General features: G+C 42.6%; 1 protein-coding gene across 3 annotated transcripts in view; it reads right to left on the bottom strand.

The window, feature by feature from the left end:
* Positions 1-13,339, bottom strand: part of Rnf115 (ring finger protein 115) — a 37,166-nt gene extending 23,827 nt beyond the window's left edge. Inside the window, exons 1-4 of one of the 3 annotated variants that reach the window (XM_048351908.1) lie at positions 13,035-13,303; positions 9,808-9,845; positions 3,062-3,120; positions 2,188-2,239 (exon numbers count right to left, since the gene is read on the bottom strand). In XM_048351908.1, coding sequence (XP_048207865.1) covers positions 2,188-2,239; positions 3,062-3,071 — 62 coding nt within the window. In that variant the 5' untranslated portion in view covers positions 3,072-3,120; positions 9,808-9,845; positions 13,035-13,303. Of the gene's footprint in view, positions 1-2,187; positions 2,240-3,061; positions 3,121-9,807; positions 9,846-13,034 lie in introns of all 3 variants that reach the window. The other 2 variants (XM_048351909.1, XM_048351907.1) reach the window with 2 other exon arrangements.
* Positions 13,340-13,444: the final 105 nt, after the last annotated feature.

Genomic DNA, 13,444 nt, shown 5'->3' on the forward strand with positions numbered 1-13,444 from the left:
AAATGTACAAACATACACAAAGCACCCCAATGATATAAAATCCAGAAAGTACTTCAAATAGCTTTAATTTTTAAGATTCTAATACCACACCAGCCAATGCTGTGCCCAGTAAGCAAACAAACATGCCTGGTTAGTCCAAATCAAAAGCAATATGCCATCTTCATGTAATCACTCTCAGGCTTTATTCTCCACTTAGAAACCATTTAACATTTGTGTTTGTTTCAGAAGCTAATGTTTTTGTAAAAGGCACTGCAACTCTATAGTAAGCCCAAAGTGCTTGTACGTTTAGGCTACAAAGCTAAAACTATCAGATAACTATTAAAAAAAAAAGTTGAATGACAGAGTATCCATTTTATTGTCTCCATCTAACCTAGGCTCTTCTTTCCTGCCTTTACTATCATTTCAGGAACTCAGACATTAGAGTCTTTCAAACTATCAACTCTTATCTTTTAGGGTTCTGTTCCCCTTGAAACTCCCTCAACATTCCCTTTCTTTAAAATCTCTTTGCAGCCGGGCACCAGTGGCTCATACCTGTAATCCTAGTTACTCAGGAGACTGAGATCTGAGGGTCATGGTTTGAAGCCAGCCTAGGCAGGAAGGTCCTTGAGAGTCTTATCTCCAGTTAGCCACCAGGCAACTGGAAGTGGAGCTGTGATTCAAAGTGGTAGAGTGCAAGCCTTGAGTGAAAAAGCTCAGGGCCAGCACCCAGGTCCTGAATTCAAGCCCCATTGAGTGACCAAAAAAACCCAAAACACCCAAACCCAAAAAGCAAAACTCTTTACATTTTAAGACTGACTGAGGGCTGGGAATATGGCTTAGTGGTAAAGTGCTTGCCTTGTATACATGAAGCCCTGGGTTTGATTCCTCAAGACCACATATATAGAAAAGGCCAGAAGGGGCACTGTGACTCAAGTGGTAGAGTGCTAGAAAAGGAGCCAGGGACAGTGCTCAGGCACTGAGTTCAAAAAACAAAACAAAACAAAAGACTGACTGAATAGAACTAATCATGGACAAGAGAAAATAAAAGACACATGTTCTGAGAAATTTTAGAAAGCTTAAAAATTTTGCTGGGCATTGGTGGCAGAAAAAAAGCTAAGCAAGAGTGTAAGGTTCTGAGTTCAACCTCAGCAATCACACACACACACACACACACACACACACACACACACAAGCAAACAAAATTTTACAAGCTTCTCCTGTAGATAAATGTTTAGATGGGACCTACTGCTCCATGTTTACCTGCCAGGGCTGCTCTTAATATTTTACCTATTCAAATTTTTATCCCTTCCAAATTTTACCATCCACTGCTAACCATCTGTCAATTTTATAGAAATATTATGCTGGCTGTAAGGTACTGACTCTAAGAAAAAGATTTCTTTCTTTTTTTGTGGGTCATGGGGCTTTGAGACACAGTGTCACTTCCAGTTTTCTGGTTGCTAATTAGAGATAAGAGTCTTATGGACTTTCCTGCCCCAGCTGGCTTCAAACCATAACCCTCAGATCTCAGCCTCCTTGAGTCACTAGGATTACAAGCGTGACCCACCATCACCTGGAGATTTCTTTCATCATTTAAAACACTGATCTAGTCTGCCCCCATCTTCTGCATGTCAAGCAGCAGATGTTTCTCCTTCCCTTTTCTATTTTTTTGTACTCTGTCCTGGTTTACTAAACTTAAAAAATAAAAACACTGATTTCTTTCAAAACACATAATCTTTTTGCTTAATTAGGTACCAACTTATAACAAGACAACTTTGCTCTATGAAGGGACAGATAAAAGAATTAAAAGTCAAGTGAGAATGGAATCCTTAGAATTCACAGATAAAGATTCATCCTGCAGTTAATAATTTATAACTGCACTTGGTACAAAAGTAGGGGGAAAGTCTGTTAATTCTCTAAAACCAAAATATGCTCACCACATGCAGGGCATAAGTGTATGGACTAAGTATTTTATGCAATTATAATAGCACAAATAAAAAGCTACTCCATGTTAGCATGCCATCTCCACACAATATTGCTTATTTTGCTGTCATGCTACTCTTATAGGCTCAGTATTGGAACTGTTACTTAAAACCAACAATTAAGTGTTTGTAGCAAACTAGATTTCATGCCACATACTTCCTCAGAAGCTCCAACTCAATTAAACACACAATCACCAATTATTAACAAAGTAAAACTAACAGTACATACTGTAAAACGTGTAGTTTTTCCTGGTTGTGGAAAGGACCTTCAACTTTAGATTCTGCCAACAGCAACAGTAAAGGAATTATCTCCTACTATTAAAACCCTCAGTCACTTCAAGATTAAGAAGCTTCAGATTATAGATTCTTCAATTGTTCAACCAATTTTTAACCAGATATCCAAAAGAATAAATGTAGCATTATATTTAGTAAATAAAGCTAATAGTAATACCATGGTATTTTATAATTAGGTTTTATAGCTTTATTCATATTAATCAAAAAATTGTCATTTTCAAAAAATGTTTTCTTATCATTTTATATCTTTAGTAAAGCTACTGAGAACAAATTCAGAGCATGACCACTCCAATTAATATTACAGGAACAAGATGGAAAATGTCTCACAAAAAACTTAAGGCTTTAAAGCTTCCTCAAAGCAGAGTAACAACTCTGTTCCTTGACCAGAACATTTGGTTTAGCTTATTAGATGTCTCCATCAAAAGTCACTTCCTAGCCCACTACAGATGTGTAACAGCAGTTTACTTTCAGATAACAATGTTGTCACTAAAAGCTAGCCAATAATCTAAAAGAAAACCCAAGTCTATGAAAACTTACCAGTTTTCATTTCAAATAGCCAAAGTGGTTTTCAATCAAGAGCGGTGGATCTTAGCACAGCAACTACCACATCATTCTCTTAAGTTTTCCTTTTCCTTTCCTTTCCGTTCCATTCTTCTGCACTCTTGTGTGTATGTACGCACACAAGCACGCACACACACACACACGTACTGTACTCATACTCATACTCTCTCACTCTCAATAGAGAATAAGCTAAGAAAAAAGTTTTGGTGACAGAATGCTTGATTTTTATTCACAAACTTGTACAATACCTGGAATCATCTGTCACTTCTTCAATAAAGCCTGATTCACATCTGGGACATATATATTCCTATAAAAGAAAAAAGGAACAAGTGTTTTTCATTAGGAAGAGAAGCAGTAACAACAGCATACAAGATGATGCTATGAACCATTCTGTGCTCTTGCTGATTTCCACGGTATGTTTGTTTCTCTCTTATACTCTGCCACATAAAGAATTCTATAAGTTATCTGCAGAATGCTTCTCACTGAGAGATGAAAGGGCAAGTGAAAAATATGCTTCTCTGGGTTTATATGTTTGTTTTATAATTTGCATTGGTTCATTAATTTTTTTGTTTTGTTGTGGGGTAAGGGTAGCAGAAGTGGGATGGCTGGTTTATTTTTTTAATTAGAATGAATTAATCACCTAATTTTCTCTTTAAATTTAATGGAAAAGCTCATATGTATCAGAGCAGTAAGAAATTCATATTAATGGATTATTAATTACTAGTAGAAATTACTATATTTACTATGTACATAAAGGAAAGAAACTGGATCACAGTTTTAATTAGTCTGTACACTAGGAAATTACAATAAGGCTTTAAATATTTCTAGCCTGAAAAAAAAATAAAAAAAATAAAACTCATGGAAATCACCTACAATCATCTATTGTTCATTAAAAGAAAAAAAATAATACTTCCACTAATTCTTTCCCAATAATTAGGAAGTAAAAGCATATAAAATATGTTGGGCACTGGTGGCTCACACCTGTAATCTTAGCTACTTATGAGGCTGAGATCTGACAGTTGTGGAGTTAGTTCAAAGACAGCCCAAGGCAGGAAAGTTTGTGAGACTCCAGTTAACCACCAGAAAACCCTAAGTAGCTCAAAGTGGCAGAACATTTATTTTCCTTGAGCAAAAGCACTTTAGAGCCCAGGCCCTGAGCTTAAGCCTCAAGACTGACCAAAAAAAAATTTTAAAGCATATAAAATGAACTTCTTTGACCAGCTTAATTTTAGGTGTTTAGCTTTAAAATATGAACTCTCTCTTTTTGTTTTTTTGGTTTTTGCCAGTCCTGGGGATTCAACTCAGGGCCTGAGCACTGTCCTTGGCTTCTTTTTGCTCAAGGCTAGCACTCTGCCAACTTGAGCCACAGCGCCATTTCTGGCCTTTTCTATATATGTGGTGCTGAGGAATCAAACCTACGGCTTCCTATATACAAGGCAAGCACACTTGCCACTAGGCCAAATTCCCAGCCCCTAAAATATAAACTCTTAAGAGCAATGAATCTGACACCAAACAAAGCTGGCTTGGTAATCATTTCACTATGTGTGTGTATATATATATATACCAAAACCCATTGCCCATCTTAAAACAAACACACACACACACACACACACACACACACACACCCCATCCCAAAACAATAGCAAGCAAACAAACCTTAGAACAATCTTTTAGCACCTAAAACTATATTGAAACTAAGAACAATGCAAATTATTTCTACTTTGGGAAAGGCCCTATTTTTCTATAACTAAGGGCTGTTCATCCTTACACAGCCTTTCAGACAGGATTACATAGCTCCATTCCTAAGAATGCTCTCATTCAAGCTCCTAATAGGTATGTGTGAGTATCATTTTGCAGTGGGATATATTAAAGTAAACTGAGAGGTTTGATGACTCTGTTCCAGTCACACAGAGAATCAGTACTGGAACAAGGATTCGTATCTTCAGGCTACTCTCTGGACCAAGAGTCTAAAAAAGTTAAAATTTGAAGCACAAATCTCCCATGCTCATGAAACTTCTAAACAGTGATGAGAAACAAAAGTAAAACATAACTGATACTAAAGTCAGCTATAGAAAAAATTTTCAAGTGAAGATTACCTTTTTTTTGGCCAGTCTTGGGCCTTGGACTCAGAGCCTGAGCACGTCCCTCACTTCTTTTTGCTCAAGGCTAGAGCTCTATCACTTGAGCCACAGTGGTGCTGGGGAATCAAACCCATGGCTTCATGTATAGGAAGCAAGCACTCTTGTCACTAGGCCATATTCCCAGCCCTTCTTTTTTATTTTCAAATCCGAATTTCCAGCTTTTTTCATTCAATGACATGTAGTGTTACTAATTCATTCCCAACTGACAAAAAAAAGAAAGGATACCTGTAAAAGTTGCCACACAGTGTAACTTGAGATAGGTTATCCAATTCCTCTGGTCTCACCAGCACAAGGAAAGAAAGTGACCCCAACGTGCAATGCCCTAGTGTTCTAGGAGCCACCAACTACTGAGCCTTAGTTTCTGTTCTCAATAATCCTTCCCAAAGGGGTTTTGGCTAAAATTATCTTATGGAAAATTCTCATCAAGATCCCAAAATTAGAAAACCAAAGCAACCTTGGGGGTAGGGAACAGGTAAGCATCACTAGCATGTGAAGATAGTGGCTCTGGCTATCCTTTTAACTCAGTTTCTCAACCTCAGCATTCTTGACATTTGGGGCCCAAGAATTATTTGCTGTGATGTGTGGTCCTATGGGTGTTGACAGTGTGCATCCAGAAGCATCTGGCTTCTACTCATCCCCAGTTGTGAAAACAAAAGTGCATGGTAGTGCATAACTGTAATCCCAGCACTCAGAAAGCTGAGGCAGGAGGATCTGAAGCGCGGGACCATAGTGGTCTACAGAGCAAGTCCTAGGACAGCCTGGGCTCAAACATCCACAGACATTGCCAGACGTCTTCCTGGAGAGCAAACTGCCCCCAGTGGAACCCACTACTCTACACAACCTCCTTTTCTGCTTATTAATAAGCTGTGCAGAGATGAAACAAAAGCTAGTATCTATACCCCTTCCATTTCTTCTCCCCTCCCCCACCCCTCTCTCTCCTTTCCTGTGCTTGAACTCAGGGCCTGGACCGCTCTCCTGAGATTTTTTCAGCTCAAGGATAGACCTCTACCACTTGATAGACTTCTACCATTTGAGCCATAGCTCAACTTCCAGCTTTTTGGTGATTAACTCAAGTTTCCTGCCTGGGCTGGCTTTGAAACTGCAATCCTCAGATCTACGCTTCCTGAGTAGCTAAGATTACAGGAGTGAGATACCAGTGTCCAGATTCCCATACTTATTTTTAAACCCTTAGCTACAGAGAAAAAGAAGAAACCCCATCTTCTAATTCTTCTAAGTTGATTGCTTCAAAGACCTCAGTAACCTCTCCCTGAACAAAAGGTCATAAAAACCCATCTAAACATAAAGAAACACAAAGTGGCAGCACCTAGTTGACATTTCCCCTAAAGGATAAGGAATTTCACATGCAGTAAGTTTAAGACTTTTTTTCTTCCTCTTACATACTGAGAAAGTCCCGTATGTGTGTGAGTGTGTGTGATTACTAGTCAGTAGAATTTCAAGGCTAGAATAAATGTACCCATTAGACTACACACACTTACTGAAACTATAAGTTCAATTATAAGACCCTCATTTTATGCCAGTGTAGCCTTAAAGATCTCAAAATACCAAAGCTACTACTTTCAAAATACACCTACTGAGGGACTGGGGACATGGGTCAAATAGCAGGGTATTTGCCTAGCAAGAGCAAGGCCCTCAGTTCAATCTTCAGAACAACAAAAAACAAACATCTAGGGGCCGGGAATATGGCCTAGTGGTAAAAGTGTTCGCCTCATATACATGAAGCCCTGGGTTCGATTCCTCAGCATCACATATATAGAAAAAGCCAGAAGTGGCGCTGTTGCTCAAGTGACAGAGTGCTAGCCCTGAGCAAAAAGAAGCCAGGAACAGTGCTCAGGCCCTGAGTTCAAGTCCCAGGACTGGCAACAAAAACAAAACCAACAAAAAAAAACATCTATTGGATATTCAACTCACATAATCATTCAATCAAAATATAATTAATACACTAGGCACTGGTAACTCAGGCCTGTAATCCTAGCTACTCAGGAGGCTAAAATCTGAGGATTACAGTTCAAAGCCAGCCTGGGCAAGGAAAGTCTGTGAGTCTCTTATCTCCAATTAACTACCTAAAAACTGCAAGTGGAGAGCTGTGGCTCAACTGATAGAACACTAGCCTTGAACAAAAAAAGCTAAGGGACAGCTCCCAGACCCCAAGTTCAACCTGTACAAAATAAGCCACTGCTACAAAGCACCACAAAAACATTAAGTAGTTTTTAGAGTAAATTACCAATAACAGTTTAAGGTAATCTAATAATTAAATAATTCAAACCTCGATCAATTTACAAAATTGCGCCCCTCAGAGATCAACAATCTTCCTTTTAGTTTTAGGGGCTTTCTTGTTGTCTCCTCCTTCCCCCTCCCCCAAGTAATAGGGACTGCGAGCTTGCTAGAAGCAAGGGCTCTACCACTCTGAGTCCATAGCTAATTTTGTAATATGGGTACAATGTTTTTACTGTGTAGCACCTAGCCAAACTAGATAGATTGACATAATTTATTAATAAGGATGACTATATCTGATGAGAGAAGGTGAGATAATAGGGACACAGGGGAGAGGAGCCTCCTAATCCCTTCAGGCAGGCTTCAGTAATGAGCAATATGCTGCAGCCCTTAACTAGTCTGGTTTCCCCATCTGGGTCTGCAAGGCCCTTGATCCCCAAAACACAATTCAGAACCAGCCTTGTCCATGATTTATGTCATTTATGTAATGACTACCAGATTCAATCTCATTACCTTGATAAAGAAGGATACCGGGGCTGGGAATATGGCCTAGTGGCAAGAGAGCTTGCCTTGTATACATGAAGCCCTGGGTTCTATTCCCCAGCACCACATATATAGAAAATGGCCAGAAGTGGCGCTGTGGCTCAAGTGGCAGAGTGCTAGCCTTGAGCAAAGAGAAGCCAGGGACAGTGTTCAGTCCCTGAGACCAAGGCCCAGGACTGGCAAAAAAAAAAAAAAAAGGATACGGTATGAGGGGACAGTGACACTTTACATTCATGTCATAACCCTCTGGTATACGGTTCACCCCAGTCATCCCTGATGTAGGACAGTACCTCATTGGACTTGGCTTCACATTGTTGCTCCATGGGATGCATAGTCAGGTAATCCCTATAAGTATTTCTTCTGATGACCAAAAAATAGACAATGCCATCTGCATATGTGCCGTGCATATGTATTAATGGGAAATTCAAGGACATCAGATCATTTTATCAAAATCTTTCATTTTAAAATCCAAGCTCTTGGACTGGGAATGGGACTTAGTGGTAGAGTTCTTGCCTAGCATGCATGAAGCCCTGGGTTTGATTCCTCAGTACCATAAGAACAGAAAATGCCAGAAGTGGCTCTGTGGCTCAAGTGGTAGAGTATTAGCCTTGAGCAAAAAAGAAGCTTAGGGACAGAGCCCAGGCCCAGAGTTCAAAGCCCACGACTGCCAAATATATATATCCAGGCTTTGCCAGGCATTGGTAGCTCACGCCTATGATTCTAGCTTATTCAGGAGGCTGAGATCTGAGGTTTGCAGTTTGAAGCCAACTTGGGCAGGAAAAGTCTGTGTGAGACTCTTATCTCCAACCATCTGAAAACCTGAAGTTGGGCCAAGGCTCAAAGTGGTGGAGCACTAGTCTTGAGCAAAAGAGCTCTAGGACAGTGCCTAGGGTCAGAATTCAAGCCCCTGACAAATAAACAAAACAAACAAAAACCTAAGGGTAATCTCAGGGAAGGCTATTGCTGCTGCCTGCATGTAACTTTCCAAAAATATCAAAAAGTGCTACATACTGATTTAAGAAACAGAGAAGAAATAAGTTGTACAACCATGAGAGCCTAGTCCAGCTGAAACATACACATGGCTTGGCTATATGTTAAATAAATTGATAACATCTAAAACAGCTCTGAAAGCAGTCCTTCCCACTGAGTGGACAAAAAAGCCTAGATAGCTCAGTAAAAGCTGATCCAGGGCTTCGGATGTAGCTCCATGGTAGAGCATGGCCTAGCATGCCTGAGGCCCTGCATTCAACTCCCAGCCCAGAAGAACAAGAGAGACACAACCCTGAAGTAAACTCAATACCCAGTCTCTGCGATTCAATGAAGACAGCCCTCATGAGTGATGGATTTTGACATCTAACTACCACAACAAGAGTCAATAACTTCTAGAGTTGCAAATTCAGTTATGACAATGAAACACTTTAACCTGGATAAACTGGCTATCATCAGAAGGGTAGCCAGATCTATATCAGTTGTTCAATTCAAGAAACTATGTGCTGGGAATGTGGCCTAGTGGCAAGAGTGCTTGCCTCATATACATGGGGTATACTTGAAAGTGAAGGAATCTCACATTTACATAAAACATTATCTGTAAGAAAAAACAACAACAACAACTTCCGGGGCGGGAAATGTAGCTTAGTGGTAGAGTGCTTGCCTGGCATACATGAAACCTTGGGTTCGATTCCTCAGCACCACATATACAGAAAAAGCCAGAAGTGGCACTGTGGCTCAAGTGGTAGAGTGCTAGCCTTGAGCAAAAAGATGCCAGGGACAGGGCCCAGGCCCTGAGTTCAAGCCCCGCAACCAACAAAAAACCAAAACAAACTTAAAAACTAGGCATGGTGTGCTTATCTGTCACTTCAGTGGAAAATAGGAAGATGACTGTCTATACAGTCTAGGCAAAAACAAAAAACAAAAAAAAAGAAGCTCCATCTTAAAAATAACCAAAGCAAAAAGGACTGAAAGAACAGCTCAGACAAAATTTTCCAATCTTGACCTATATAGTAAAGATACATCATATGTTGGTCACATTGCCAGTGTTTACAGAAGCCAATCTTTACTGAACAAGACACTTAACTCACCTGGCCATTTTTTAAATAAACATTTTTAGGACAACCACCTAGTATTAAGGATATAGAAACAATCAGAAATCTCATCAATATACAAACTATGACCTTACTGCACTTTCTTTATCAAAAGACATAACCCTGATTTATTACACTGTAAATCATGTGACTAGTTAATAAAAACATATTAATTTTTAAATTTTATATTAAAATTTAGAGTATATCATTTGAAAATTGCTAAAACACTTAAGTTCATTTAAGTATACACTGTAAGTGTTCTCAACATAAAAAAGAAAAGATGTCAGGTAATGTCAATGTTAAGTAAGTTTGAGACATTCCCCAACATTACATCCAACAAATATCAAATATACCCCATATATATACAATTGTATTTGTAATTTATTTTTAAAAAGGCAAGCAATAATGATTTGCTAGTGATTACTTCATGTTCTTTGACACTCTCAATCTAAATTGTGCCTCTCCAAAATTCCCACCTCACCTTACCCAATGGCACCAATGTTATCTATCATATCTATCATCTCTGAAACTGAAAGCACACATTATCTACCTTCATTCACTTTACTGTCAAGTACTAAATAACCTTTCAGTCAACAAATGACTAAATGTAGACTCGAGGGTAGCTCTATAAGATAGTATTGCCAAGCTGGGTGTGGTGGTACAACAACCACATCAGCACTCAAAAAGAAGAGGTAGGAGTTTAACCTGCTGGAGCTATATAAAGAGAGCATTTGAAAAGAATCAAGGGTTACAGATGTAGCTCAATGGAAGACATGCTTGCCTACCATCTCTAAGGGCCTGAGTTTGACTCTCAGCACTGCTCCCCATGTAACTATCTGACAGGCAAAGATGGGGAAATCACAGTTCAAGTTAATCCCAGACCACTAGATGCCTGTGGTTCATACTTAGAATTCTACCTATTCAGAAGGCTGAGATCTGAGGATTGGGGTCCAAAGCAGGTTGGGCAGCAAAGTTGAAAGACTATCTCCAATTAACCAGGAAAATTCTAGAGTGGGTGTAGCTTATGAGGTAGGACACTAGCCAAGAGTGAGTGGAAAAAGCTGAGTGAGAGGCTCTGAATTCAAGCCCCAGTACCCCCTAAACACAAAAAGTTAAAGCTGGGCTGGAGGCATGGTTTAGGTGGTAGAGTACCAGCTAAGCAAGCATAAGGCCTGAGTTCAAATCCCCAAAAGTTCTCCAAATCCCACTTTGAGCAATGGCTGAGCTCAGTGGTACACATTTGTCATGCCAGCAGTTCAGGGAAGCACAATGAGGTCTGAAGTGCAGGCTGGCCTAGGCAAAGGGCAATATATTATCTTGAAAATAACCAACACAGGCTGGGAATATGACTTAGCAGTAGAATGCTTGCCTAGTATGCACAAAGCCCTGGGTTCAATTCCTCAGTACTACATAAACTGTAAAAGCCAGAAGTGGCACTGTGGCTCAAGTGGTAGAGTGCTAGACTTGAGCAAAAGAAGCTCAGGAACAGTACCCAGGCAAGTAAATAAATAAATACCCAACACACACAGAAGGCAAGGACTATGGAGCTGCTCGAGTGGCAGAACACATACCTAGCAAGCCCAAGGTCCAGTACCACACACACACACACACACACACACACACACACACACACACACACACACAAAATATATATATAGCCTGCTTACATTTTAGACACCTTACTTTACATAAGTGTACTTTATGATGTTTGCATAAGGATGAAATTGCCTAAGAATGTCTTCTCAGAATTTCTCCCCATCCTAAAGCAATGCTGATTTCATGTTACTTTTTCCATGTTTTATCTTGTCTTTACAAAGGAACTGTAAGGTTCTTACAAGCAAGAAGCACAAATTTCTCCCAGTTATTGCCAGAACATCCAGCAGACCTTGTATGTGAAGGTAACATTAGGTTTATCCATGAGCCTCAATTTAGGAATAACAGATAATAAACCAAAGCCTCAAGTTAGGAATGACAGATAATAAACCAAAGGTCATGAACCTCTCCAAGCACCAAAGGCTGAGAAAAACACCCAAACCCTTTCCAATTATTCCTAAGGCAGAACACAGGTAGGTCACACCAGCAATCCTAGCTACTCAAGAGGCAGAGATCTGAGGATATCGGTTCGCAGCCAGCTTGGGTAGCAAAGTGTGTAAGACTCTTATCTCCAGTTAACCAACAAAAAAACTGTAACTGGAGCTGTGTCCCTGAGTTCAAGCGGGGCGGTATTTTCTCTCACACACACACGATGTATACAGCCACCTTTGTCAAGATGAAACCTGAACACTACTAACGAAAAGAAAAAGTATAACTAATTCCTTAAAGACAGCAGCGGATGATGGCAGGCAAGAGTAACATCCGCAACTGGTAGGTCTTCCCACAGTTGGCTTCCGGGATTGGGGCGCCGACCCTGCCCAGCAGGCCGCAGCCGCGTTATTCTCTCCATCCACTGCACCACCGTCCCCGTCCCGTCCCCGTCCCCCCCCCCACCCCCACCCCATCGGCTGACAGTTTGGCAGACACTGGTGAAAAACAGTCTGGTCAGAGCACACAGTCCCCATCGTTTTTGTCCTGGCTTCCTCCCCTCCCCCCGAAGTGAGCGGAGAGACTGGGGAGGGAGGAAGGGAAGAAGAAGGCAGTCGAAAGACGCAGCAGCAGCAGCCGAGAGAAAGTAAGTTGGCGCCGTGAGCCGGTCTCCTCCCGAGCCCTTTCCTCCCCGGGGAAGGAGGCGCAGCTCGTCTGCCTGCAAGTCATGAGGACGCGGCTGTTTCACTTTCACACGAGTCCCGAAAGCCCCCGCTCCCCACGCTCCCGCTCGGGTGCCCAGCGGTGGAGACCGGCCACCGGGACCCACAGCCCTCAACAGCAGCCTCCAGAGGCGGCGGAGGAGGGGGCGATCCGGGGAAAAGTGGGAAAGAAAACCGAGGAAGGGGGAACGCGACAACGGAAACACAGGGGGGAGGGGAAAGGTCACTGTGGAAGGTGAAGAAAGCGAGAACATCGTGGGGGGGGGGGCACTCGCCCGACAATTCGCCGAAGACAAAAAGATGGGGTGTGGGAGGAGAACACAGGGGAAAGGCGGCGGGAGGAGCGGCCGAGCCAGCGCCCGGACGCCAGGGGCTCGGGTGCCCGCAACCCCGACAGAGGGCGGCAGGGCCGGGGAGAGGGGGCGCAGCCTGAGCCCCGGCTGACGCCGGCGCCCACCGCCGAGGGTGAGGGGCTCTTACCGGTAGTTTGGGGCTGACCTCGCCCTTGCAAAAGTGGCAGAAAAAGCGGTGCGTGGCCACAGCGGCGCCCGCGTCGGCCCCGGCCGCCGAAGCCTCCGCCATTTTCAGCCTCCGCCGCGGAGGTCCGAGAGGGCAGCGGGCCCGACTCTCGCCAGGCCGCTCCTCGGGGCTGCGCCGGCCGCCGCCGCCTCAGCGCGCCCGGCCGGCCGCTCCGGAGCCCGCGCCGGCGGTCACGTGTGCCCTCGGGGCCCTGGGAGGTCCGCCTGCCCGCCCGCAGGGCCCGCGACCACCGCGGCCCGCCTCCGGCTCTGAAGGGGCGGAGGAGAACCCGCCCGCCACGGCCCACCCGCCCGCCGGCAACTCAAACAGCCTTGGTGCTGGTCCTCCAGCCCACCACCGAGAGAACAGGA

This window comes from Perognathus longimembris, chromosome 7 (assembly GCF_023159225.1).
Source record: "Perognathus longimembris pacificus isolate PPM17 chromosome 7, ASM2315922v1, whole genome shotgun sequence".
In the NCBI taxonomy this organism is placed as follows: domain Eukaryota; kingdom Metazoa; phylum Chordata; class Mammalia; order Rodentia; family Heteromyidae; genus Perognathus; species Perognathus longimembris.